Source organism: Nelumbo lutea, chromosome 3 (genome assembly GCF_056320005.1).
Source record: "Nelumbo lutea isolate HS-2025 chromosome 3, American lotus-T2T, whole genome shotgun sequence".
Taxonomy (NCBI): domain Eukaryota; kingdom Viridiplantae; phylum Streptophyta; class Magnoliopsida; order Proteales; family Nelumbonaceae; genus Nelumbo; species Nelumbo lutea.
In genome coordinates, this window is record NC_142686.1 from 22,565,887 (window position 1) to 22,593,466 (window position 27,580).

The window sequence follows — 27,580 nt, forward strand, 5'->3', positions numbered from 1 at the left end:
TAAAACTAAGAAATGATATATTTATATATATGTACATGTTTTAAGGAGATGTATCCAAAATTGGTAATGAAAAGAATAACTGAAACAACAACATTATTACAAAGAGTAAAAATATGTTATGGGGTATTTGATAATGCTGGAATTTCCACCGGTACACCAGGGGTTGGCTCTAGTACCTCTGCATCTGGCATCTCTTTGGACAAAAGATCCTGTATATCGAAGTCATCAACTTTGTCATTTGAAAGCAATTTTAGAAAGAAGCTGGGTGATAAAAAGGAAACGGAAAACAGTCCAAATAATCCTCCAAGAATAATAGCCAACTGCAAAAGCTTATCTTCCCTACTTTGATTGGATGAATGATTAATTGCAAATAAATTTTGTGGCCCTCAGAAGGTTTAACTGGTGACTTAAAAATGTACATAAGGCTCAGTTTGGCAAGAGTACAAATACAAATATGTACAGTACAAATTGATACAAAATTATACAAAATACAAGGTTTTGCACTCCACATATTTGTATTTGCACTCCTCCTTCCAAACTGAGCCTAAGAAACAACTACACGAGCCTTTCCACGTAAAGCTTCCAGAAATTAGCAATACCACATAATGCACCATATACCTTATGCTGCGGAACTACATAGATTTTTTTTAGTAGCAACTAGTTGTGACTCATGGCATAACCAATTCTTATTTCCTTTTCTTTTGGTTGGTCAGCAGGGTGCTCAATGGGTAAAGATGGATTTATGACAATGAATGTGGCATTTGAATTTCAACAGCAAGATTGCGTTTTTTAAGATAATGGAATCCTTGTTTTTCCAATTTAAACAAGGATTAACAAAATTCTAACCTTGAATGATTCCATTGTCCCTCCAGCCTGAATTATAGCTGAGAGAAGCCCTTTGCTGTCAAGATCTCCATTCTTCATTGGTATAATAAATCTGTGAAAAAAAAGAACAAAAACAATAATCTAAATGCAAAGAAGAGAACGATATGCCACCCCAACCATAAACGCCAAGGTCAAGTTAAAAGTCATACTTGGAATTTAGAAGCTTTGCAAGCTGAACGGCATCTTCTTGTCCTGAAACCAAAGTGAACTTTGGTAGCAATTGCTTTATCACAGGTGTAATGACAATGTCAGCATGCTCCTTTTCCAGAAATTCCTTGTTGTAGACACAATGAGGTTCATAGTAAAGAGTCAAGCAATCTTGCCTATAAGTGATGAGATACCTGGAATACAAAATAGAATGGTGAGATGTGGTACGAGAAATCATCAGGGCAAGGAGTGTCAACATATTGCTCCTAAATGAGAATTGATAAGTATCTAATATACAAAAATCCAAGTCAGCTGGGTCCTGGGTAAGAATAAGTATGATGTAACATTGGCAATTTGGCAAGTTTAAGAACTTCACCCATTTTCTGGACGCTGCCAAGGTGGACCTAAAATAGGCCCTGCAGTAGCCTTTACTATGACTTTAAGACCATTCTTCCCTTCAATTTCAGAGCTTTGGCCAGGTTCTAAATATGTAACCTGAGAAGTAAAGAAACCATGCCCTGGATTAAATGTGCCTTTAGTATGTCATCTATTGAGCAGAAGAGAAGGGGAAAATATTGAAAAATAGGGTTACGAGATTGGTGCCAATCAGGTCCTAAAGTTGAAAAGGAAGAAAAGAACATGCATTAGAATAAAAGAGAGTTTGTCATACTTAGATTTCCAAATAGTTTATGAGAAGGAAGTGCTTTTACATTTGATCATGGGCAGAAATAGAGCCATTGTGTTATCATATTTTGGTAAGATATTATCAGCTGCCCCACAAGAAGAGGATGCTAGTGCAAAATTTGTTTCGTCATACACAGTGGATCTGGTCAATATACATCCATTGGGGTAAAAGAAATATTAAATATTAGGTCAGTTTTATTTTATATAGTTGATGTAGGAATTATAAAGCCAACAAGAGTCTGATTTAGAATCAAATTAGTAATGAGGTTAAACCTTGGAGAAATGGATCTCTTCATACCAGAACACATTTATTACTAAAATACAAATACTTGATAACATCTTAATAGCCCATGAATTAAAATGATACATTTAAAAAAGAAGGCAAAATTGGAACAATTTGCTGTAATAGACATGGAAAAAAGCATATGATAAATTAGAATGAGAATTCACTGTAATAGTCCTTCTGAAGTCTGGATTCAACCAAAAATGGGTAAATTGGGATATGGAAGGTATAACCATAGTTTAACAAGAAGTTTTAATAAATGGGTCCCCAACTGAAATATTTACCACATGCTTAGAGGTGTTAACAGGACATATATTAAGAGCTACAGGAAATAGAAAGGATAAGCTTTGGGGTTAAAACCTCAAAAAAAAAAAATGAAGTCATTATCCCAATCATTCAATTTATGATTATTGCATGGTACATGCAAAAGTGACTCCTAACATGCATCGCCATTAGGCAAATATTTGCCAATTATGCTGAAGAATTGGGCCAGTTACCAAAATTTAAGGAATCAATGACATATTACTCCAAGAATATTCTTAGGAAATTACAAAGAACTCTTGTTAGAGCCATCAAAATCCCCATGGGAAGTATGAAAGACAAATATCTTGGAACCCCTACCATCCATGGTAGAGTAACAAAAGTCACTCCCTTGATGTGTTTGAGAGGATAAAATTGAGAGTTTCATCCTGGGATTAGAAAATCTGAATATACCAATTCTGTAACTTATCAAAACTAGGGTGGGCGATCTTAAATAGAAAGAACAATTTGTGGGCCTTGAGGGGAATTGTCCAATAGAAACAATGTTATGATGGTTCTAAGATGGATTAGAAATAAGGAAAACCCATCTTTTAGACTGAAAATTGAATCTCAAATGAACAATTCATTAATAGAATTGGTAACAGGGATTGACCAAAAATTAATTTGGACTTAAAAGTTGTGGAAATAATTGACCCTAAGAGTGGACAATGGAAAATAAATAGAACTGACCAATTAGCATCTACCAACACTAAAAACGAATTTCAAACCATAACATTGTCTATACTACCTGGAAAAGATAAAATAAGGTGGGGAGAAGACACAGGCACATTTACAATGAAATCAGCTTATAAAATCATTCTGAGATTATTGGACATACAGATTACAAACTTAAAAATCTATTAGGAGGATATGCAAAATCAAGTGCCCTCCAAAAATCAAAACCTTTCTGTGGCTACCACTCAATAGCAGGCTCCCCACAAAACAATTCCCAAAAGGGGGCAATGGGAGATGAACATAAACATGGAACGTACTTGATGTGAGGAAGGTCCAGAAGATGTGAACCATTTATTCAAAGAATTCTTGTTAACTAAACAGGTTTGGATTACCATAAGTTCCAACTGCCCGGCTTGAAATGATGAGGGCAGATCAGTGGCAGAATGGTGAAACCATATCATCAAATCAAGACAGGGAGAGAGATTGAATATTACTGGCAAAAAACAGCATTGATATTATGGTCAGTTTGGAAAAACAAAGACCATTGAATAGAAACTCTGAGGACATGAATAAATTAAAATGGTGTATGGTAAAAAAGATAGCTGCTGACTCTGGATCCATCAAAATAAATTTTGATAAATCTCAGCCTTCAAATGGGGAAACAGCCCTATAATGAGAGACCAAATGGTACAATTAAAAAAAAAAAAAAAAAAACTATAGTGAAGTACATTGGAAGAACAACAATTAATATAGCAGCAACTTGGGTGGTTTCAGAAGCTGACATGGTGGCATTGGAAAATGGATTGGATAGAAGGAAATTCAAAAATATCAGCCTCCAAAAAAAGATTAAACCACCTTGGAACATCACCAACATCACAACATTGCAAGGAAAGAAGGATTGGAGATCAAGTACTCTCAACAGGAAAATCAAGTAGTGCATTGGCTGTCAAATAAAGGACTCCAAGACATGGTTTTAAAAGGTGCCTGAGGCAAGGAGTTAGGCGTACACCACAAAAGGAAAAGATTTTGTTTCATTTTCCTTTAAGCAGGGTTCTAAAAGAAATCTGCATACTAGAGTGCAAAGTAACTTCTGGAATGGACAAAACCTGATACAAAAATTCAAACTAGAAACATAGAATTAAAGTACCATGCGTTTTTCTAATAACTAAATATATTTTGACATCACATCATGACTTGATTTTTTTTTTTTTTTGAAAAAGGTAGGGTAAATTTATTAATAGAAATCAGAACCATACAAAGGACCTCCCAGAAGGGAGCAAAGACTGAGAACAGCCTCTCAGCTTACTAACAGATCTTAACTGAGACCCCAAGACCCTAGGCTGGATGCCTTTCACACCTGCAGACCAAGACACTAGCTTTCCCATTGCACCATACACAAGACAGTCCACCTCTTTTTTCTTATTCTGAAAGATTCTTCTGTTTCTCTCTGCCCATATTGAACTGATAACAGCTGCAGGGATAGCCCACCACACACTTCTAGTCAGCTTAGAAAGACCTAGCAAATCCCAACTCCTTAGCAGATCTGGAACCTGTTTTGGCATGACCCAAGAAATACCTTCCGAAGAGAGAAAATGGTTCCAAATTCCAGCTGCAAAAGGGCAATGGATGAAGAGATGATTGTTATCCTCCTCTGCTTGCCCACACAGCTCACACAACATGTTCTGAATCAGAATTCCTCTTTTTGTCATATTCTGTTTAGTTAGATTTTATCCAATACCACCACCCACAGCAGCGGATTCACTTTGAGAGGAGGAATCTGAGTCCAGATTCTTGTAGCAGGAAAGTTATCCAGTCCTCCACTAGCTAATTTTTTGGCAAAAGATCTTACAGTGAATAGTCCATCAACGATCCATTTCCAAATCCATGAATCTTCTTCCAATGGGTTCAGAACTTGACTAGTGAGCAAGTTCAACAGGTTCACCACTTGGTCCACTTCCCAATCTTGGAAAGGTCTTCTGAACTTAGGGCTCCATGCAAGACTATTCCCCATCAGCTCACAACAATCTACCACCATTACATCCTGATTCTCTGTGAGTTGAAACAGGTGAGGGAACAGCTCTTCAAGGGACCTATTGTTACACCAGCTGTCTTTCCAAAATTTCAAACAAAGACCTGAACCCAACTTAAGGGACAAACCACTTTGAACCAGAGGGTAGATTTCCATAATTTTCTTCCAAAGAGAGCAACCCAAGGAAGGAAAGTTCAAGGTACTTAATATGATTTTTACAATTTTTATTTAACCGTTGATCCAATTGAATGGTCTGGATCTAGGCAATAATAGTTAGAACCTTAGAGGGATGTAGCAATTCAAAATATGCACTTGCATTTGATGCTGAAAAAGGCATGGAAAGTTGGAAACAAGGACGACCAGAATTGCATCTTTACATATCAATATCTCATTATAATACTTAGAAATAGGAACTGGTAATGCTTGTCTGTTGGCAAGCCTCTAGATCACCATTATAAGTTCTGTCTGACTTTCTAATGTTTTTACTACAAAACATTTAAACTGTATAAACAATGCAATGTTTACTTTCAAAATTATCACCGGAGTGTAGATGTTAACTATTACGATCCCGGATAGGACGTAACATGGGATTCCATCTACTTCAAGGGAGATGAAAGAACCTCCAAATAATCTCAGTTGAGAAAGTGTAAATTCAGATGATTCCCATTAAGATGATGATTACAATTTATTACTCAGAAGAGAAGAAGAAAGGAAGAGAGATGAGAGATGAGAGAAAAGAGATTTAGAGCCAAAAGTCAAGCTGGAGGCGCCAACTTTTTGTATTTATACTAGGGTGACATAAAACAAAATAAAAGAGGGAGAAAGTACAATAGTACCCCTATGGTACTAAACTTATAATATTAATAGACTTTTAACACTCCCCCTCAAGTTGGGACATAGATGTCAATCATGCCCAACTTGTCACATAAATCATGATGCCACAAGTGATGTAACCTTTTTGTTAAGATGTCTGCAAGTTAGTCTTCAGAACTGATATAGGGGGTACACACTTCCCCTTTAACAACCTTTTCTCCGATAAAATGTTTGTCGACTTTGATGTGTTTAGTTCTATCATGCAACACCGGATTAGTAGCAATGTTTATGGCAATATGGCTGCTTTGTTATCAAAGTATAGGGTCATAGGTCCATCAATTGTAAATCCCAACTTGACAAATTTTTTAGCCACGTAATTTCAGCCACTCCATGAGACATTGCCCTATATTCAACTTCAGCACTAGACCTAACCACCACATTCTGCCTTTTGTTTCTCCAGGTAACTAGGTTCCCTCCCACAAAGGTACAGTAGCCGCTAGTGAACTTCCTATCACATAGGGATCCTGCCCAATCTGCATTGGTATACACCTCAACTTTCAAATGCCCGTGCTTTTGGAACAATAAACCTGCACTTGGAAACTTCTTAAGATATCTGCGAACTCTTTCAGCTCCTTCAAGTGGGTGGTCTTAGGTGCATGCATGAATTGGCTAAGAACACCCACTACATAAGCAATGTCTAGTCAGGTCATAGAAAGATATAACAATCTTCCTACAAGCCTTTGAAATTGTTTCACATCCTTGATGAATTCACCTTGACAGTCACCTAATTTGTGATCAGGAGCAATAGGAGAATCAATAGGTTTCACTCCCAATTTTCTTGTATCCTGGAGCAGATCTAGGACATACTTTCTCTGGGAAATGAAGATACCCTTTGTGAGTGAGCAACTTCAATTCCAAGGAAGTACCTTAAAGGACCTAGATCTTTCACCTCAAACTGGGTAGCAAGAAATCTCTTCAACTTTTGAATTTCATCTTTCCAATCATCAGTGATAACCATATCATCAACATATACTATCAGGGCTGCAATTTTTCTTTCCCCTCTTTTCACAAATAACGTGTGATCAGATTGGCATTGCTTGTATCCTCTTTGCTAAATAGCTACATGAAACCTACTGAACCAGGCTCTCAGTGATTGTTTCAGGCCATATAATGATTTTTAAACCTACACACTTTTTGTTCATTACCTTTAGATCGGAAACCAGGGGGTTGCACCATGTACACTTCTTCTTCTTCAAGGTCACCACTTAGAAAAGCATTCCTGGTATCTAGTTGATGAAGGTCCCAATCAAGATTAGCAACTAAAGAGAAAAGGACTCTAATGGAGTTCATCTTAGCAATAAGTGCAAAAGTTTCTGCATAATCCATTCCATACACTTGTGTAAACCCTTTTGCCACTAAACGAGCTTTATATTGCTCTACTATGCCATCAGCCCTATGTTTTACAATGAAAAGCCATTTACATTCAATTGGCTCCTTCCCCTCAAGAAGATCTACAATTCCCATGTGCCATTTTTATGCAAAGCACTAATTTCTTCCTTAATAGCATCTATCCATTCAAGCACCAACAAAACTTCTTCCACATTCTTAGGAATAGGAACACTGTCAATGGAAGAAAGAAAGGCCCGAAAGGAAGGTGAAATGTTCTCATAGGAAACAAAATGGGAAATGGGATGTTTAGTGGTGCAAAACCTAACACCCTTGTGGTGAGCAATAGGAAGGTCAAGGTCATCGGCAGTAGAGGTATCAATAGCAATAGGGTCAGAAACATCAATGGGAACTAAGGTACCTAGTTGGGTAGGATCCACCCCCGAAGAGTTTGATGGCATTGGTGGTATAGGTTGTACAGTTTCTAGGTGCTCTACAGCTCTTGAGCATGGTTGGCCTTTGTGACGGTGAAAGAAAACACAAAAGGGAGGAGGATCAGGAAGAGGAAGGAGATGAACCGGTTTTTCTTCATTCCTACACTCCCCCTGAAGAGAAACATGGAAGACACTCTTAAAGAAAGCACCGGTATCCCTTTTGAGTGGTGGAGTACCCCAAGAAGATGCAAGGAATAGTACAAGGATCCAATTTTCTATGGGTGGGTGACAGGTTTTGAACAAAACAACGACAGTCAAACACACGAGGAGGAATAGAAAGAAGAGAAGCCTTAGGAAAAACAAGCCGATATGGGGCTTTGCACTCTAACCAGCTAGATGACATATTATTAATGGGATAAATAGCACAAAGGACAACCTCAAGCCAAAAGCGTTTTGGGTCATTCATATGAATTAGTAACCCCCAGGTCACTTCAAGAAGGTGTCGATTCTTTCTTTAAGCAACACCATTTTGTTGTGGTGTTTGGGCACATGAGCTACAGTGAAGTAATCCTCACGAAGCAAAGAACTCTATGAGATCATTATGCAAATATTCTTTGGCATTATCGGATTGAAAAACTTGGATTTCAATTTGAAATTGGGTGAAGATCATTCAATGGAAATCTTGGATAATTTTTGGTATTTCATCCCTAATTCGCATGGGATGCACCCATGTGTATTTGGAGTAATCATCAATAAAGTTAATAAAATACTTGTAGCCACTCTCAAATGGTAAAGTAACAGGGCCCCAAACATCAGAATGAACAATATGGAAAGGAAATTCAGATTTATTGTTCTTTGAAGAAAAAAGAGTTCTACAATGCTTAATTAACAAGTTTGACATGTAAACTCCGACATTGACGTTAACTTAAACAACTTTGGAAATACCATTTTTAAGGACTCAAAAGATAAATGACCAAGACGACCATGACATAAATAGACATGACTCTAACTAGACTGACTCTTAGACTCTGTGATTATAAGACCAGCCTTATTCTCCAACATGTAGAGCCCATCCATCATATGTCTACCAATCATCTTCCCCGAGGCCAAATCTTGGATCACACAATAAGAAGGGAAAAAGGTCACTAAGCAGTTTAAAGAATTAGTGATACTACTAATAGAGGACAAATTAATAGGGAATTTTGGAACATGTAAAACATTAGGTAGGGTGAGGCCAAAGGGAAGAGAAATGGTTCCTTGACCAACTATAGTAGAGTATGAATCATCTGCTAGTCTCACCTTGTCTCTTCTAGAGAGGAGGTGATAGGTCTAAAAGTAAGTGGACTTACTAGTTATATGTTTTGACACTCCATAATCAATTATCTAAGGAGAATCAAGGGAATGAGACGATACATGGAAAGTGGTGGCAGAATCATGGTTTCAAATGTCGCAACATTTCACTAATGTCACCCGACATATGTCGATGTCGAGGCTCATCGACACGAAAATGGATGGTAATATAAAAATTACATTATTTAGGTCAGCATTTCCTATATTTCGGAAATGTCAACCAAATCAGTCCAAATAACAAAAAAAAAGACAGTTTTCCTATTATGTCAACAGGATGTCGACTTATGTACATTAATAATATAATATATTAGTATATTATGTTAATATAATATAGTATATTAATATAAATTATTCCGTTAATAATTTCTATTTAATATTTCAAATAAAATATCTATAAAAAGGAATTAACAAAAAATAAAAACAAAAGAATAAATTAATTACTTTATAATATAAAACATAAAATATTTTTAAAGTAATAAAATATTAACTAGTTAGTATTATTAAATATTTATTAAAATAAGAAAATATTGATTAAATTTTATAATAAATCATATTCTAAATTTAATATAAAAAATCAGAACAAATTTATTAAATTTTATACTAAATCATAATTTATTATAAATTTAGTATTAAAAATCATAATAAATTCAATAAGTTTTATAAGAAATCAGAATTTATCATAATCTTAATACTACAAAAAGGAGAATCAGTTTATTAAATTTATAATAAAACATAATGTATTATAACTTTAACATTTAAAAAATCAGAATAAATGTATTTCTATTTACTAGTGTGAAATAAATATATCAGAATTTATAATAAATCAGAATTAAAAATAAGAAAAGAAAATAACGGATAACCTTGTAAAAACATCAAAATGCATAATAAATCAATAAATCGTCATTTACTAATTTGTTATTGGTCTTAGTTTCTTAGCTTTATATAATGGTTGGGAATAAGATAATAGTCTAGTATGTAGTAATGCTTCTTTTATCATTTTACAAAATATCATTGCATATTTCCACACATTTCATAATATTTCCACAATGTCTCTAATTTTTACAATATTTCCCCTCGACATTTCCGACATATGTCTTATATTTTGGTAAGAGACATTTCCATCGACATCGACATTTTAAACCTTGGGCAGAATTACCTGATGTAGATGCAAATGAAGTTGAGGGAGGAGGAGCATTCATCTGACAAATTGCCCTACCATAGGGTTCTAAGTGGTCACAAAAGGAATTAATAATATCCTTCCTCCCTAGGGTCAGAACCGGAGGTGTGTGTCTGAGTCACAGTAGTAGTAGGGGGTTGATTCTCTTGAGTGGCCATGTTTGCTATAATGAGCTTTCTTGGACCTTGCTATCCCGACTTCTTATTCAGATCTGAACCTTGCTTCTTACTCAATTCATGAGCCCCTTTTGGCTTCCCATGAAGTTCCCAGCATGTATCACGAGTGTCAAGATTTCTGGTAATGGGTGCACCCTTTTTTGAAAGTCCCCTTTCTTAAAAAATTTCCCCCACCTGTAGCAACATTCCCTTTCACTGCCAACACAATTGCATCCCCCCCCCCCGAATTATTCATCAAATTTCTTCTACTTTCCTCTGATTGTACTAATGCATATACCTCCTGGATAGATGGAAGATCTTTGTTGCCTAGGATCTGGACTTTGATGGATTCATACACAAGGTTCAAGCCATGGAGAAATGCAAATACTCGTTGTTGAGAAACAAGGGACTTGTACACTTTTGCATCACACTTCTAGTCCATACTCTGATAGTGATCTAACTCCTTCCAGATGGAGGTCAAGTCTAAATAGTACACAGAAAGACTCCTCTCCCCCTGTTTACAAGTGGATGATTCCAGTTGTAATTGATAGATTTTTGCATAGTGACGCAATTTAGAATAGGTTGACTTTGCCTGTTCTCAAATCTCATAAGTTGTTTCATCCCACATAAAGTTCTTTCTCACATGAGGTTGCATAGACACTAAAAGCCAAGACATAACCATGCTATTTTCCTGGTTCCATCTATCATACTCAACACTCTCAGAATTAGGTTCTTTAATTCTCCCATTTATATATACTATCTTTTCCCTTGCAGTAATGTATAACCTGATCCCTTTCAACCATTCTAAATAATTTAAGCCATCCAAGGGTATGACAGCCATAGGGAAGGATAAATCCATACCCCCACTCATTCCATTCTGCATTGAGGAAACACCAGATGTGGCAGAATCTTCACCACTCATGATAACAGCTTCAGGTCACACTCAAAGTAGGCACAAAAAAATCCTAAAATAGTGCAGTCTAACACCCAAAAAGACAAATTTTGTTAAATTTTGTCTCTAGTCCACACAATTTCCCCTTCACGTGCTGACTAACTGCTGAAAAAAAAAATTCTTTGCACCAGGAGACTAGAGACAACCACTTTTTTTTGAAACTCAACTCTTCAATCACCAAAGAAATAAATCAATTGCTGTTACGGCACTAACAGGTCATCACTAGCCTACAATAAATTAGAGGGCTTCTGTCACAGCACATACAGGTCATCTCCTGACCTACAAACCCATCATAAGGCTGTTGTCGCAGCATATAAAGGTCACCACTGACCTACAATACATCACAGGGATCAACCAATCCCATAAAAAAGGAAGGAAAGAGGTGCTGATCACCTCACATCAAACAAGTGAACCTACTACTGGTTCTGTCCTGGTACACAACCAGGAAAAAAAAAAAAAAGAGAGGAAAGGATAGAAGGTACTTCAGTCCGATGCTGTATTCTAGATCTTCAATAAAGCAAACAGTAACTGGCGAAGAGAGGAGACAGAAAAAGGCTTGCTCAATCTCTCCTTTCAGATCTGATAGTCCGCTCTGATGCCATATTATTTAGAAGAGAAGAAGAAAGGAAGAGAAAAGAGAGAGGAGAGAAAAGAGATTGAGAGCCAAAAGTCAAGTTGGCGGCACCATCTTTTTGTATTAATACTAGGGCGACATAAAACAAAATAAAAGAGGACGTACAATAGTACCCCTGTGGTACTAAACTTAAGATATTAACAGACTTTTAACACAATTTAAATGGACTCTTAACAATAACCAACTCCTAAAGACTTGGCCCCTAAAATTAAGTAACAACCTGACCCACTTATCCCAACCTCAAACTAACAACTTCTTACAAAGACGTGATTGACCCACTACTCACTACTTGCGACCCACTATGCCTCTAACCAGCCCATGACACAATAACCGATTATAACCATATCCCCTAAGGACTTGTTCTCACTTCACATGTGCTGACTCTTTGTTTATTTACAATTAACAACCCAGCTAACGTTGCCTCAACTATATGCACCCATTAGTGGGTTTGTCACATTCCCACCCCCTTAAAAATTGACCTTGTCCTCAAGGTCAAAGTTTTAACAAGTCCAACTCAGCCCAATGATACATGCCATGTATTAGACTTTTCAATGCTTCAAAGGCTGCAATTAAGATCTCCTTATGATCACAACTCAAAATTTCTCTTAGCATACTGGTATTAGATTCTGCCAAAATAAAAGTTTGAAGCTTGACAACAGAAGCATTACGATCCTGCAAAGCTGCCACACTTCCAATGGTCATGTAGGTTCTCCATGTGTCATTTGACATTGACCAAAGAGCATCATGCAATGGTGCTGCACATTTTGAGAGAAAAATGGCAAAAAGTAAGCACATGAAAGGCAACAAAATGACCGCAAGTAGTAAATAGGCATCAAGATCATCACTTTCCTTACTCCTAACTGCTTCTGAACTGGTAATCCAAGCATGATTGGACCCTGTGATAAGCCATCTGCTACCAAGGTGGACTGGTTCATGCGACCCTGTGTAATTAAATACATGCTTTCCTTGCTCGAGGTAGAAGTGAGGGACACCTCATGCTAGTGCTTGCAAGTGGTTCATTCTCCCATGGGAAAATCCTATCATCTCCTCCACTTGGTGCCACTAGTTTAATTAGGGGTGTTCATGGTTCAGTTAACCGAACAGTGGGCTAATTTTTGAAACCAAACCAGGGTTACCGATAACCAAAACCGAACAGAAGCCGATCGGTTAACTGGTTGACCGGTTCAGTTAACCGTTGGTTTTTCGGTTTTTTATTATTTACAATATTTATTATAGAAAAATGTATAAATATATAATAAAATACTAGAAATATATATATTATTAGATTTTAAAAAAATAATATATTATATAATAAATATATATTTATATACATAATGCATATTTATTAATTTATAATGTATAGAAAATATAAAATATATATAATATAAATATACATAAAATATATATAAAAATATGTATGTCGGTCGGTTCGGTTCGGTTAACCACCGGTTTTCTATTTTGGTTAACCGAAACCGAATTGGTACCTTCGGTTTTTTAAAATATTGAATCAAAACCGAAGTGGCCAGTTTGGTTAACCGAATTTTCGGTTCGGTTTTTGGTTTTTTTTTTTTGTTTTGCTCACCCCTAAGTTTAATATCCATTGGAATGCATGCAACCGTATAAAATTCAATGGTTTGGCATCTAGGCCAGCTTCATCTTCCACATCAGGATGATCCTCTTTGTCAACCACGGTTTCATCAATGATGTTATCTTCATCAAGGAAGACCTCTCCATTGTCGTCCTTGTCATCACCATGACCATGCATCATTGTAGTTAATTGTTCAAGAGTAAACATCCTTTCGTTTTGATGTATGTTTGATTGGACTGAACCCTTATACCTATCGATAGTAAGATAGAGATGGCCATCCTCCCTACTCCCTTGTAGCTCCATGGAATGTGCAAACATTTCTACACCTCATCGACACCCATTTTGGAGATGATGGTTTCTTGGGTATAGAGACAGCACCTTTGAAGCCATGGATAGGGTTCTGGGATGTAAAAAGTGTAGGAATATGACTCAGTTCAGATGTTAGTGAAGGTCGAAGAGCTAGCGACCCCTTCCCTCTTCTCTCTCTGTTCTCCTCATGAAAAGGATGGAAATTCGAGATTTCTGTCCTCTGCTATGGTTTCTGTTTCTGCTTTAGGCTCTGCATCTGCATCAACAACCCAATGCTACAGTCTTCCTCGTGATGGTTACAAGAGACTCCACACACATGGTGTAATATTTTGGACTTCCAACATAGATTCAATGATTCAAAAATAAAGTTGCCCATAGGGTAGACTCCAATGTTGGCAGATTTGACAAGAGTAGATGGAATATGAGAATTAAGGTTTTCATTGACCTCCTCCCCCTTCACATTGGTGATAGCCGCAATCCCTACATGAGAATTCCATCGCATACTACCATTGGTCCAATTTTTCATGGAAATTACAGAATCTCCAACAACAATCTTGTGAGGATTCATGCACTTACTCCACCCGGTTGTCACCAATTGCAGACATGGCATCCCACAATAATTGGGCCGGAGCTCCCCAATCACTCCATTCACATCTCGTTTTGGAATTGTCTACCCTGGTGGTTCTGCCTTGTAGTTTGGGAGGATTTAATCAGCACAAAACTTTGGGATTGAAAACCCGCCACTATTATTGACACCACTCGAAGTCAATAGCTTCTCATATGATTCGCCTTTCTCCTTGGCCTCATCCACGTTGTTTTCTTGTGAAAATCCTACCGCAATCGGTGGTTTATGAATAAACCCTGTGAAAGACTGATCCAGCAACAAGTTCTTCCCACTGTTGGTAATTACCGTAGCAACTGCTCCTTCAGTCTCCATGACCGAAACAGTAGTGTGCTAATGGTTGCGGCAAGGGTGAACCACTTCACCCTTTTCCTTTGCTTGTGAATACTCGAATCGGTCTAATCTTGCCAAAAAACCTTCGAACATGTGATTCATCTACTCCATCATCCACTGTTGGTTAATGGCAAACAAGAGGATCTTTCCTTGCAATTGTGCACGCCAATGCTCAAAACCGGAAATCATAACTGGCTCTGATACCATTTGTTACGATCCCAGATAGGATGTAACATGGGATTTCGTCTACTTCGAGGAAGACGAAAGAACCTCCAAATAATCTCAATTGAGAAAGTGTAAATTCAGATGATTCCCAGTAAGATGATGATTACAATTTAAATGGCCTCCTAACAATAATCCACTCCAAAGGACTTGGCCCCTAAAACTAAGTAACAACTTGACCCACTTATCCCAACCTCAAACTAACAACTTCTTGCAAAGACGTGATTGACCCACTACTCACTACTTGTGACCCCCTACGCCTCTAACCAGCCCATGACACAACAACCAATTGTAACCATATCCCCTACAGATTTGTTCTCACTTCACACATGCTGACTCTTTGTTTATTTACAATTAACAACCCAACTAATGTTACCCCAACTATATGGACCCATTAGTGGGTTCGTGACATTAACTTCCCATCTGACATGGATATTTCAATCTAATTCAAAAAATAAAAATAAAAAATAGTGCTGCCAATTCAGTAGAAAGAATAAACATTAAACAAAATTACATTAGGAGAAGAAATATGAATGAACTAAAATAACATTAAACAAAATTACATATTTCTTAAAGATAAAAGTTTTAAAAATTATCCTTTCTATATGAAGAAAAGCATAAAAAAAGAGCCAGGAATTCAAGAGGACTGTATGGATCACGCACACTCAACCATAACCACAGTAATAAATATTACCAGCATGGATTAGAAACTCCTAATCATAATTCCAACTTGGTAGGCTATGAATTAGGGTATAGATATAGGAGAAAGAGCCATTGCTTGGTGTAATGATAAAAACTTGGGCTGCCAATTCCATTTTGAAAATAACCACTTCATGCAAGAAAATGCGGAATGTTAGGCCCTTATCCAATCTACTGCTTGCAAAACCATGGTCCATGGATAGTCGGGAACAACATTGAGTAATGGCCATAGGACTAAATGGATTATGGACATCCAATGCTAACTCAGAAATAAACCCTAGCTAAACCCACAGGTAGTGCATTTGCAGCAGTAGATAAGCCTGTAACATTTGGGCCAAGGGATTCAATGCCACTGACATAGACACCAGCAGCAGTTCATTGATTTTTTTTATTTTTTTATTTTTTTATTTTTTTGGATGGTTGTTCCTCGGGGAGCATTGCCTTCTGGATCTTATAAAATTAGGAACAGGGATAACGCAGTACGTAGCCGGATGCATTGGCCTATAAAACCTTTACACATAACTTGCATAACATAGCCGCTGCCTATAGGATCAAGGAACAATTAAGATGAAACAGGTGCGACTCACATTGCTGAAAAGGGGGTTCAACATCGCCTCCGCATTGGGAGTTGCTATTACTCTCAGATTTGGAAACATTTCGGAGAGCGGTTTCAATGTCTTCAAATGACAGTGATCGTCGAGGCTTTGTGTGATCAGTATGCAGTCGACTTCAGGAAGATCACTAAGCTGCACCATAATTGCCAATCAATGAAAAGAAGCTTATGATTGTAAAACACACGGAATCAATCAGCTAAACCCTATACAGTGATAATAATCAGGCAATGAGAAGGGATCTGTGACTAAAGACAACATACCCGGAAATTCTTTAAGACCTTCTTGGCTGCATCGTAAAGCCATGGAATTCCAAAGTCTAAGTTACCCACCAAGATCGGATCAACCAGAATTTTCACTCCACCAACATCCCACAACCAGCTATTACCCTGCAGAAAAATAAAGAAAAATAATTAAAAATCAGTATTAAAAAAAGAAAACCCAGATTACCACTAGGAAGAACCCACTTCTAAATACGTGAGCTTGAACAAATATGTGCCGGCGGAAGTCGAGCCGACTGCGTTCTCCTCAGAAACCACAGCGGAAACAACCCGAGCCAACCTGTAAATGATTGTGATTTGTGATATAATTCAGGATTGGAGCTTGCAAAGGAGAGGGAAGTGTGAAAGAAACCTGCGTTTTGTGAGACTCGATTTGTATGAAGATAAACGGATTGGATTATAACAAGTAGGAAGAAAACGGGTAGGCGAGCATGGCAACACAAACGGTCTATTACTTGTACTGATTTTGTAGGAGCAAAGGAAAGAATTGCAATGAACAGCCATGAACGATTCAAGACTGATAGTAAGTTTCCGTTCAAGTGGCTGAAACTGAGAACCACGGATTTTGCAGGTTTTACAGGTTTTGAGTGACTGTCTTTTGCTTCCAGTTTTGCCGCGAAGTCCATTCTGCTTTTTGATTCTTAACCACTCACTAACCTGGTCCTTGCCGGTCAGCGGTCATCCACTCAAATGGTTACAATGTTTCCATTTGGCAAAAGTATTCCCATTGAACAGTTGTTCCAGAAGGACCCTGACCTTCTCTTGTTGTTTTTTCTCGGAATTGAGTTGACTCAACTCGGTTGGTTCCGAGTTTGTTAGCTAAGGAATGGGGAGACGCTTTAAATGCATTATGCGAATTCACACCACGGCGCCCCACAGAATGCGCCACACACATGCACATCAGCGTAGACCGAGAACATCAACAGGGTGTTTGGTTTCTTTAGGTTTATTCGGCAAACCTTTGTGTCACGTAGGTGCCATCTCAGCATTCTCTCTCTTATTCTTCTATATATATGGAAAATGTAAAAAGTAAACTTTGGTTTATGTACATGCCAGTAAATAAAATACAAATGTTTATTCAATAAATGCTGAAATGATGCCTAATGGCACCTATTTGTCATAAATGGTTGCAATTATTATATTTTTGGGTTTTACCAACAAATAAAGTACAAATGTTTATTCAATAAACATAAACATAAACAAAATCAAGCACATACTTTGTCATTAGGAGATGAGACCCTACAAACGCTGCACATGCACATTTCACTTTGCATTGGAAACATCTCACATGCTTATCATGGCAGATGTTCCAAGATTGGCTTCAGTCAGTGCAAGACCTGTTCAAATACCATTTGAATAGCTTTTACAGTCTTGCATTGGAAACATCTCTGTGTTTTATTTCATGTGGAGATATTCCCAATGCAAGGCTATACAGGTTGTTGGAATGGACCTTGCATTGATTGAATCCGATTTCAGATGTTCCCGAGTGGAGGTGCTGTGGGACACTTGTGGGACACCCTCTATGAGTCACTGATCCGATCTCTTAGGAGATTTAACAATATACGGTTGGGATGTGCATGTGGAGCCTACGAATTGACATTATGCACCCTTTGATTAAACAAAAACCAAATGTGGATGGACCCAGATTAATGCTAATTTGGAAAGTTGGATGCAATGTTGTCGTTAGTCAGGGGTGTCAACAGTATTGAAAATTCCATTTCAAATTCGATATTAATCAAATCGAATTCGGATAATTCAAATAACATAGTTGATCAAATTTGGATATCTTATTTATACCATTTAACTAATAAAATCAATATCAAGTATTACCTTATTCAATTAGAGAAATATCCAAATTTGACTAGTTATTTAATTTTTATATATAGAAATAATATACTTAAACATTTTATATCATTTATATATAATATTTAAATTATATAAATATATATTTATATACTTTATATAAATAAAATATTTACTTTATAAATTCATTAATTACCTAAATTAATTAAGTTGTGTTTGATACCATTGCCAATACTACTCGCAAAGTTTTAAATTGGTTAATACATATTTTTTAACAATGATCTTATCACATCACATTAGATAACCACTTCCGTTAAAAAAATGTATACATTTATTTGGGTGTTGTCATTTATAATAGAAACACTAAATTTGATGTAAGCAATGGCACCAAAGCATTTGTGATAGAATATATATATATTGTATTGGCCGATGTAAATTATTCCAAGTAAAAGTGACAATGATACCAAATATAACCTTAATTGGTTAAATTTGAATCGAATCAAATACTCAAATAATTAATCGAATTCGACCATTGATTTTTAATATTCGTCGAATATCAAATATCAAATTTTCTAACCAAATTGGAATTCAGATATTGTGTGATTCGAATTTTCTGAAGGTGTGCACGGGAAGGAAGCAATTCCTGTTTACCCTGAAATGATGATCAACAAACTCTACCAATATAAATAAATAACGCCTTCTCAGTTTGTTGTGAGAACAAGGAAATCCTCCATGTCACATCTCTCATCTTCCCTAGTTAAACCAATTTATTAAAGTTCAGCAGAAAGACAAGCTTTCCTTTCCCTAAGTGGAAATTACGAGACACTATATAGTCATTCGCTTTCTCAAATCTTGAAAAAAAGCTCTCTTTCCCACCTCTGGCTACAATAAGGTATTGGACTCACTATTCTCATTCCTTGGACTGAAGGCAACTCATCCCCACTGTGGACTTTCTCATGCCATACAAAATCATTCTCATGCTCAAGCCTTCTGAGCATCTCACTAACAACATCCATCTCCTGCCTGAAGACCAAGTGCCATGACTTCTCCCTTGGCATTTTTTCCTTCGAATTTTCCAAAGCACGGCGAAGAACTCCAATTGCAACCCCAACTTGACCTGCAGTTTTCAAATCTTCTGCAAGGTACTTCTGGCTTCTTAATGTGTGTAAGGCTCTGCAAGATGATATAAAGTCCTGCACAAAAGTCAAACATCAATTAGGTGTAAACTCAAGAATTTAACATCGGAAGATATCCTCCAACAACTAAAGCGAAGAAAGGGAGAGGAAAAGATAAAAGATTTAGGCTGTGTTTGGTTGGTTATAAAATATGTTGCAAAACAGTTATTTAAGAAAATAACTTACTTTCTAGTGTGTGATTGCCAGTAAAATACCAAGGAAAGCAAAATATTATCCAAAACTCGAGTGAGAATGAGGTAGGATGACTAGCCCCTTTTCAGATCACAAGTCATTTGATCTGATATTTTAGATAAGATTGTTGACTTTACTTTTAACTGCACAGCCGTCTCCCTAAATCAATCTCATCCAATAGAATTTTTATTTCAAGGAAGTTTCTCTCTCCTCCACATAATCCTAAAATCCAGTAGTTCAATCCATGACCTAATTTTCCAAGTTTTTTTTGTAACTTGCAATCAAACATTTAAAAAATAATATTTTGTAACCCTTTACAAATATTTTACCTAACAAAATACTTTTCTGGGATCTAAACGTAGCCTTGGTTACTATAATTTCTTTCTTTTCAACGAGTTCTTTTCACTTGATACCTAGCTCACTGTAAGAATGCGCCACATATAAAAAATCCCCTAACACATGATCATTATGATGAGGAAAGCATTGCTACAACCATTTGCATGACTAAAACTGGGCATCTAACCCATGGTTTTATTATTGAAAGAAACTGTACAGCAAATTCCCAATGCAAATTATTGTTATTTTTCACCAGAATCCAAAAACTACCTAGTTAACTAGAACTCTGATTAAAAGATGGGAACCAAATGAATAGAAGATATGTACCCAAAAAAATAGAATTGAAGATACATGAAGAATGAGGCATAAATTAAAGATCAATGCAATTGACACTGGGATCAGACTATTTGAGGATGACAAATACCACCTACCAGACAGTAAACGAGTGGGAACAGTTTTCAGGAAATCACAATGTAATGTCATGTCCGACACTTGTCAAATCATGGCTATAATATTCTTCCGTGCCCTTATAAAATATAATTACCTGAGAATGGAAGGTTCTGGCATTAGGAATCCAGAAAGTTTAGGGATAGGTTCATGAATCGAAATAGAGAAGTGTTGATGGACTCAGGTCCAAATAAGGATGGAGACTCCATTCAAGGCAAGCTGCTGTTTCTTATTCAAGAGCTGTACATAAGCCTCTCCATAGGTCTCTTTGGCTAGGAAGTTGGAGGAGGCTTCGAAGCTCTGGGTGGATGTGGGATGGGAAAAAGGTCTGTGGATGTCCCACCACACTTTCAGGGTGGCCAAATATATTATAGTATTTCTCCTAATGGGTGGTGTCAATAATATTTTTGCAAACTTCTTGCAAAGGAGGGAGCAAACCAGGCTGAGTTGTACTCGGAGGCTGCCCTTCCTGGGTAGTTTTATCATCCTATGGGGCTCTCTTTGTATTTGGGTCACTTGATCCATTGACACAGCCCTTTCTCCTGTCGTTCTTATCCTTCATTTTAATAGACCTGCCAGATATATATTTGTTTTTCATAGCTCTTCCTTAATTCTTATGTTTCCTCTCTTTGTTGATTATCAAAAGAAAAAGTTGGACAAGGACGGAAAACTTCTTAGTAGGTTTTATTAGGTAATATCCATATGAGGAACAATCCTAATATATTAATTATTAGAATGCCAAACCACAGAGGCAAAAGAAGGTTCTCTTGGTCAAAGGACATGAGAACACAAAGTAAATATGATAACAACAAAAAGACAAAAAGAACACATGGCATTGCTCTTGACATGTTATTTTTGTAATTGTCACACTTATGCAACTTTTTGAGAACCTTACAAAGAAGTACAGTCATTCACTCCATGGGGAATTACCCTTTTTTCTACAGTAATACAATACACCACACTTACTCTCTTCTCAAAAAAAAAAAAAAAAAAAAAAAAAAGAAAGAAAGAAAAAACATGGTTCTGACTTTATAATTTGAGGATGAAGAAATACAACTGGAAAAATGTGAAACATTAATGGCCAGAAAGACTAATCGTAGTCATCATTGTTATCACCATTATTTCCTCGTGTCAAGTAATGGAAGGAATTGGATTTTTTTCTTTTAATAGAAAAAGTAAATGTAAAAAATCAGCAGTCACTGAACTCCAGGAAGAAATGGGATCAAGGAAAAGGATTTGGGAAACCATTGATAACTTTCACCCTGCAATACAGAATCTATAACAAAAAAGATATAAAAAAACATAATAGAAAGCGCTGAGAGTTATACCAGTCTTTACTATTCACCAAGGAACAAATTTTTAATTACTGACCATATAAAAAGGCATGACATACCAGAAACGTCACTGAAATATCTTTGCAGTCCCCCGTTGTAGAATATAGAATACTAGCGGCTTCATCAAGTGACTGTGAAATGCCATGGTGTAGCTTTGCTAAAAGACTTCTAGCAGTTCCCTTTTGTTCTGCTTTTCTTATAGTTACAGCCTAAGCATAATCGTAATAGAAACCAAAGCCAAAAACCAGTAGAACAAACATTAATCCTCTAGTAATAATAAACTAAGAAATAAACATGATAGAAAAAAACTACAATGTTGAAAAAAGATCAGTTAATAATGGAGCTTTTAATATGGAATGAGCAAATATCATGGTGGCAATCCGGAAAGGCTACAAAGATATAACAATAAAAATGCTAACCTGAGCCTCAGCTAAGCAAATTAGACTCATAATGGAGCAAATAGATAAAGTAGCCTCTGGTATCCTTTCCTGAGCCAAGGCAGGCTGTAATGATGGAAGTACCTTATTAGCCAAATGGTCATAAACTCCAGCTGCTTTTCTGTAAAGAGTGGCAGATTGTACTAGATCTGCATTGGTGCATAGTACAAAGCATGATTATCATCCAAAAACACTTTCAAATAATAACAACAGATAACAATAACCATGATAATGACAACAGCAGCAATAGCAGAACTAACATGCCACACCCTGCCTGGGTACTTAACCAGAGGAAGAATTGGCTAGAGGTTTAATGGAGATTTCAAGAGCTTTCTAGAAAAGGCTACAGCTTTCCAGAGAGTATTGTGACACTTCCATGTGCTAGAGAAGTCTAGATAGAGGGGTCTAGACTTGCTCTTGAAAGGGTCTATAAGTGTCTAGAAGACCGGAACATAGATGTCTCTAGAAAAGGTCTATAAAGTTCCATTAGAGATAGAACCATTTCTAGAATATTCTTGTAAGGTGGTGGAGTGCCTATAAATAGGCATGATCACCCACAAGAGCTCAAGTACAACAGTAAGCACCCAAAGAGCCATTGTACATATTATATTGTTACTGTGCAATAATGCATTTGCTTAATAAACACCAAGCTTGCTGTGGTGTGCATTGGTGTGAGGGACTGGTGTGCAAGAGTGTGCTTGGTGGGTGGGTGTATTTGTGCAAAAATGTGTCCTCTGGCACCCAAGAAAAGGATGATCTTAAGTAAGGAAAGGCCAATTCTACTCATGGGGAAGAGTAAAGTGCTGCATGACTTAGGTGAAGGCATGGTTCAGGGTGCATCAAAGGGGTATCAGAGATTAAGTTGGGACATTTGATATCAGAGTTGTGCAGCCCGAGGCTTGTCTCATCTTATGACAAGCTAGCAACACCAAAACAACAACAATAGCAGCAGCAGAAACAACATGATGATGATGTAGAATGTGGTAGAATCAGTGCTACGCTACCTGCTGTTAGAACTTCTGAAGCTCTTTCCCGCAGAATTGCACCATAAAGAAAAAGAACCATGCCAAGTTCAAAGCGTAAGTTATCAATTTGAAAAAATTTTGGACCCATAAGATTGAAGATAGAAGAAGCACAAAGAACACTGCTCCATCTTATCTTAAGGTCTTGAGTCCACTGAACCATCTGCTGATTGTTGTTAACTGATTCCACATGAAACACCAAATTTTCCAACAGTGGCAAGTACCTTTGCAGCTTTTGCAGTTCCTATGACATTCAGAAAAATTAAGTACAAGTTTTGTTTAAAAGGAAAAAGTATCAACTGTATTAAGGAGGGGAAGATTCCCTCGAAAAGTATTACATATATAAGATAATCAATGAAGTAAGTATACAGAGAGCAAACATAACCTGTCATTAGTGAACAAAGTTATTGGTCTTAAACAAAAATCAAGGGTACCTGTTCATAGTGAGATGTCAAACCTCCAGCCATTTCCCTTGCAACAGCCTCTGTAATGAAGGTGCTTTCATTAATGGATTCCTCAATTGCTTTACGCCTGGAACTTAACTCCTTCAGCTGCTCCAATGTACCAGAATCATGTGCAATGAAAATATCTTCGAACACAACCTGTCAAACTCAGTTTTATTGATAAAGCCAGTAATCATTAAACTCATCTTCCCTAATAACCTCACCACAAAAAGATCCAAAGAACAAAAGAAGTACTGCATAATGGACAATCCCCTTTTTCCCTACTTAATTAAAACTAAATCTGGTTTAACTATTGCATGCATGCTCTAAGAAAGCTATTTCTAATTCATAGAGGCCCATACATAGGTATCAGATACACAACGATAAATCAACAAATCTGAGGCAATGTCAACTCTTTATAGTTAAATACCATTCCATGACTTTATTAGAAGCACATTTGAAATAAATTCAAGCACATATGATCCAACTGAAATCTTCTTAGTTAGCTATTTCTATAGAAAGCTTTAAGCCTCAAAGAATGAAACTTTAGCTAGCAAAGAGATTAGTGACCATCCTGTCCCATACTCCCATCTAATGTTGACTACTTGCTTTTATGGTATGCTTTCAGAATTCACTCTACCGCATGTGTGTTCTTCCAGAAGTAAGAATTGGCAAATGAAATTTTTTTTATATAAGTTTGGCAAATAAATTGTTTCTATTATTGTCCTTCTCATTTTCTTGGTTTATTTCAAATCCAGTGCTTCGTACAGACCCCAACTCAATTATGGACTCTTTCTTTGCTTGGAAAGTTAAAGGTATTAGCAAGAAAGGCAAATTTTTTGGTGCATGTGCATATTTCCATTTGTTATCATTTGGACCATTCTGGAGAAGGGAAACAGCCATGTCGTTTAGAGCTGATCAGCCCCTTTAGAGGCATTCTTATAGAAGGCACTTGCATTTTTTTTTTGAAAAATAAAGCTTTTCCTATTGTTCCCTTATATACAGGCCACACACTTATACATGCATCTTTCTTTCCCTGAAGAAGCATTCTTATAGAAGGTAGTTCAGTTGTTGTAAGCAAGCAAGAAAGAAGAAGATATACTTTAATAAGAGAAATAAGACATGAAAAAATATATAAATGTGTACGAATAACACTTGAAAAAAAAGATCCATGTTAGATGGTATGATTTGCCTGGATAAAACTGTTGGCATGTAACTGAAACACGAGTAGAATAGGGTATCAAAAATGCCAAATTTCAGAAAATGGAGTGCCCTCAAATTAACCAGGAGTATAGAATGAAGGAAATTCAAAACAAAAATACAAAAAGGAAAAATGAAAAGAAAGATAGCATTTTGCATGGAAAAAAAGGAATCTATTGGGGATTGGTGATCTTATGTGTAGCATCTTATTGTTTAGGAGTATGTGTACACACAAGTATGCTTCTTTGCCTGAAAATATAATATACTACACTTTCTTTTTTAAAAAACAAAAGAAAGAAATAAAGATTGAACATAAGTTAGATGCTTCCCGAAGAACACATGTCTGCTGACCACAACTCTCAGTTTAAAGATACTTGTTTTGACTGAAATAGTTCTCCACAATAGCCTATCCTGCTGGTATTGTTCATGGTATGAAGGCAAGAAGAAGACCTTTCAGTCAATCATAACACCCCGGTTTGTGGAGCTATAAGAATTACAGTGTGACCCCTTCTCCAAGCCATACCCTTTTTTTGAGACTTGATCATGAAATACAGAGTTACATTGCTGGAATTGCTTCAATGTTTGCAATGTAGGTGGACCATTTGTTAGAAAAGATGAGGAAAAAAGGGGAAAAGAAAATGCACCTGATGTAGGATTAATTTAAGTTGTGTATTTGGATTAGCCTCTAAATAATTTGAGTCATGTCTTTGAAGGGGCTGGATGAGGTAGGGGAAGATCAAAAAGGGTATGGATTGTAGTAGTAAGAAACGATTTATGGGCTCAAAATTTAACAATAAATATGGCACTGAAGATAACAGAATGGCAAAACAGGATTCATGTAGCCAACCCCGTATAAAAATGGAACCTATTCTAGGAGTTATGGTCATTTACACCAGTATAAATTTATTTCTCTACGTAGATAATTGATGGTGCAAAACATCGTTGCCTCTCTCTCTCTCTTCTTTTCTTTATTGCTCTGCCAATGCTCAAGCTGATAGTCTATCAAAAACTGGGGTGACAAGGCAAAGTCTGCTTTTGGGAAATCCAGGACTTGAATGAATTGTTATCTGCTTTTAGGAATAAAAAAAAGACATGTATTGTCAGCTGTTAGCTGCCTGGATCTGTTCTTGCTATCTATTAGTTGGATAGTAAGTTTTTTCTGAATGCAACTTTTTTTTCTGTTGACCATAAAAAAAGAAAAAAAAACTGAATCTTGGAAAATTATCCTTTCACCTAAGTGAATTGTAACTTTCCTAAACGGATACAACAGGAGTCTTGTAAAAAATTATCCTATGCATCTAAATAAACTAAAATTCTCGTAAATCATAAATGAACAAATTAAAGTGGGGAAGGCAAGGGTTTTTCTTACTCAACTCTACCAAATCAAATTTTGCAATGAGAATGCAAACTAGGACACTATGGCCGCAACCATTTGAGTACCACTTAAACAGTTAAACTTCGCTTTGTGTCTAAGAACTTCCATCTAATGGCAAAACCCAAGAGGAAGCCAATGGCTGAGAAGTGCAAACGTTATTGCTCATTTACCAGATTACCACAACCAGAAAGGTCAAAACTGAATAGAACACTCAAACTGACAAGACCCAATAAATGCAACACCAAAAAACACATTATCAAATAAAAATTTAAGCTAAGCCCAGTTCCCAATTAATTACAATTTAAACCAAGATGCTTACCTTCTTAGTTTTCAACTTGGAAGGGTCCCCGAAAGGCAACATCGTCGTTTCCAAGCCAAAATCAATAAAACTCTGTCTTATTCTACCCTAAAAATAAAAATACAAAAAAAAAAAACCGAAGAAAAAAAATGCCGAAGATTCTTCAAGACTATGAGGGATCTTCAAGATGTTCCAACTTCTCTCTCCTTTTCCGTTGGTTTTCATACTCGCGCAATCTTTCTTTCATCTTCTCCTGTATTTTAGAGAAACTTAATCACAACCCATCCATCAGAAAGAAAAATCGAGAATATCTGATCGCAGAAGTTTCGCACAATCTAAGAAAAATCCAGATCCACCTTTATAAAGGAAAGGACGGATCATAATTAAAACGCCAATAATTTAGAAAAAGTAATAATGAAATAACGGTAAAACCGAAGGTTTCGACGATGGAACCTTGTAGCTGGTTTCGACGCGGTGCATGACGAAGAAACCAAGGATGCCTCCAAGAATGGTTCCCATGATAATCCTGATACTTCCCCCTTTCCATGGAACCACCATTGTCGCTTTCAGCCTTCCACTTCCTCTTTCCTTCCCTCCGTCCTCCCCAGGTTGCTATAATAACGACCGTGCACGCACAGACAATACAACTACACTACAATTATCTCTGTAGGGTAGGGAGACTGTTATGACTGAGAGAGACTTGACTATGGATCCTTGACAACTGGTCTTGGGCTCGGGTCCAGCTCATGTAGTTTGGGTCAAGCGTCACGGACCCGTATTAAGATTTTTATTATTAACTAGTAAACATGTTAGTGTCCATGAAAAACAGAAAAATCGAATCGAACCGAGAAAACCAAATCGCAAAATGCGATTAATCGAATCGGTCAGTTCGGTTTTGATTCATATTTTTTGAAAAACCGAAGGATTAGTTTGGTTTTCGGTTAACCTA

General features: G+C 36.7%; 2 protein-coding genes across 5 annotated transcripts; both read right to left on the reverse strand.

Annotated features, from left to right (window-relative positions):
* LOC148863566 (Metallo-hydrolase/oxidoreductase superfamily protein) lies at positions 1-17,553 on the reverse strand. The gene is made up of 8 exons (XM_088976071.1): positions 16,922-17,553; positions 16,756-16,849; positions 16,552-16,677; positions 16,265-16,423; positions 1,409-1,527; positions 1,035-1,226; positions 847-937; positions 1-209 (listed from the first exon to the last, which is right to left on the reverse strand). Exons 1-8 carry the CDS (start codon positions 17,071-17,073, stop codon positions 117-119), a joined length of 1,026 nt encoding a protein of 341 aa, XP_088832197.1. The 5' UTR covers positions 17,074-17,553; the 3' UTR covers positions 1-116.
* Positions 17,554-19,030: 1,477 nt separating this feature from the next.
* Positions 19,031-27,391, reverse strand: LOC148863567 (uncharacterized). 4 transcript variants are annotated; one of them, XM_088974225.1, is made up of 7 exons: positions 27,085-27,391; positions 26,653-26,884; positions 23,750-23,917; positions 23,298-23,559; positions 22,276-22,442; positions 21,916-22,065; positions 19,031-19,565 (listed from the first exon to the last, which is right to left on the reverse strand). In XM_088974225.1, the coding sequence occupies exons 2-7, from the start codon at positions 26,692-26,694 to the stop codon at positions 19,218-19,220; spliced, it is 1,137 nt and encodes a 378-aa protein (XP_088830351.1). In that variant the 5' UTR covers positions 26,695-26,884; positions 27,085-27,391; the 3' UTR covers positions 19,031-19,217. The 4 variants fall into 4 exon arrangements, with proteins under 4 accessions (XP_088830351.1, XP_088830353.1, XP_088830352.1 ...); XM_088974227.1 differs by having other exon boundaries at positions 22,378-22,442; positions 27,085-27,318; XM_088974228.1 differs by lacking the exon at positions 19,031-19,565 and adding an exon at positions 21,528-21,798 and having other exon boundaries at positions 27,085-27,318.
* Positions 27,392-27,580: the final 189 nt, after the last annotated feature.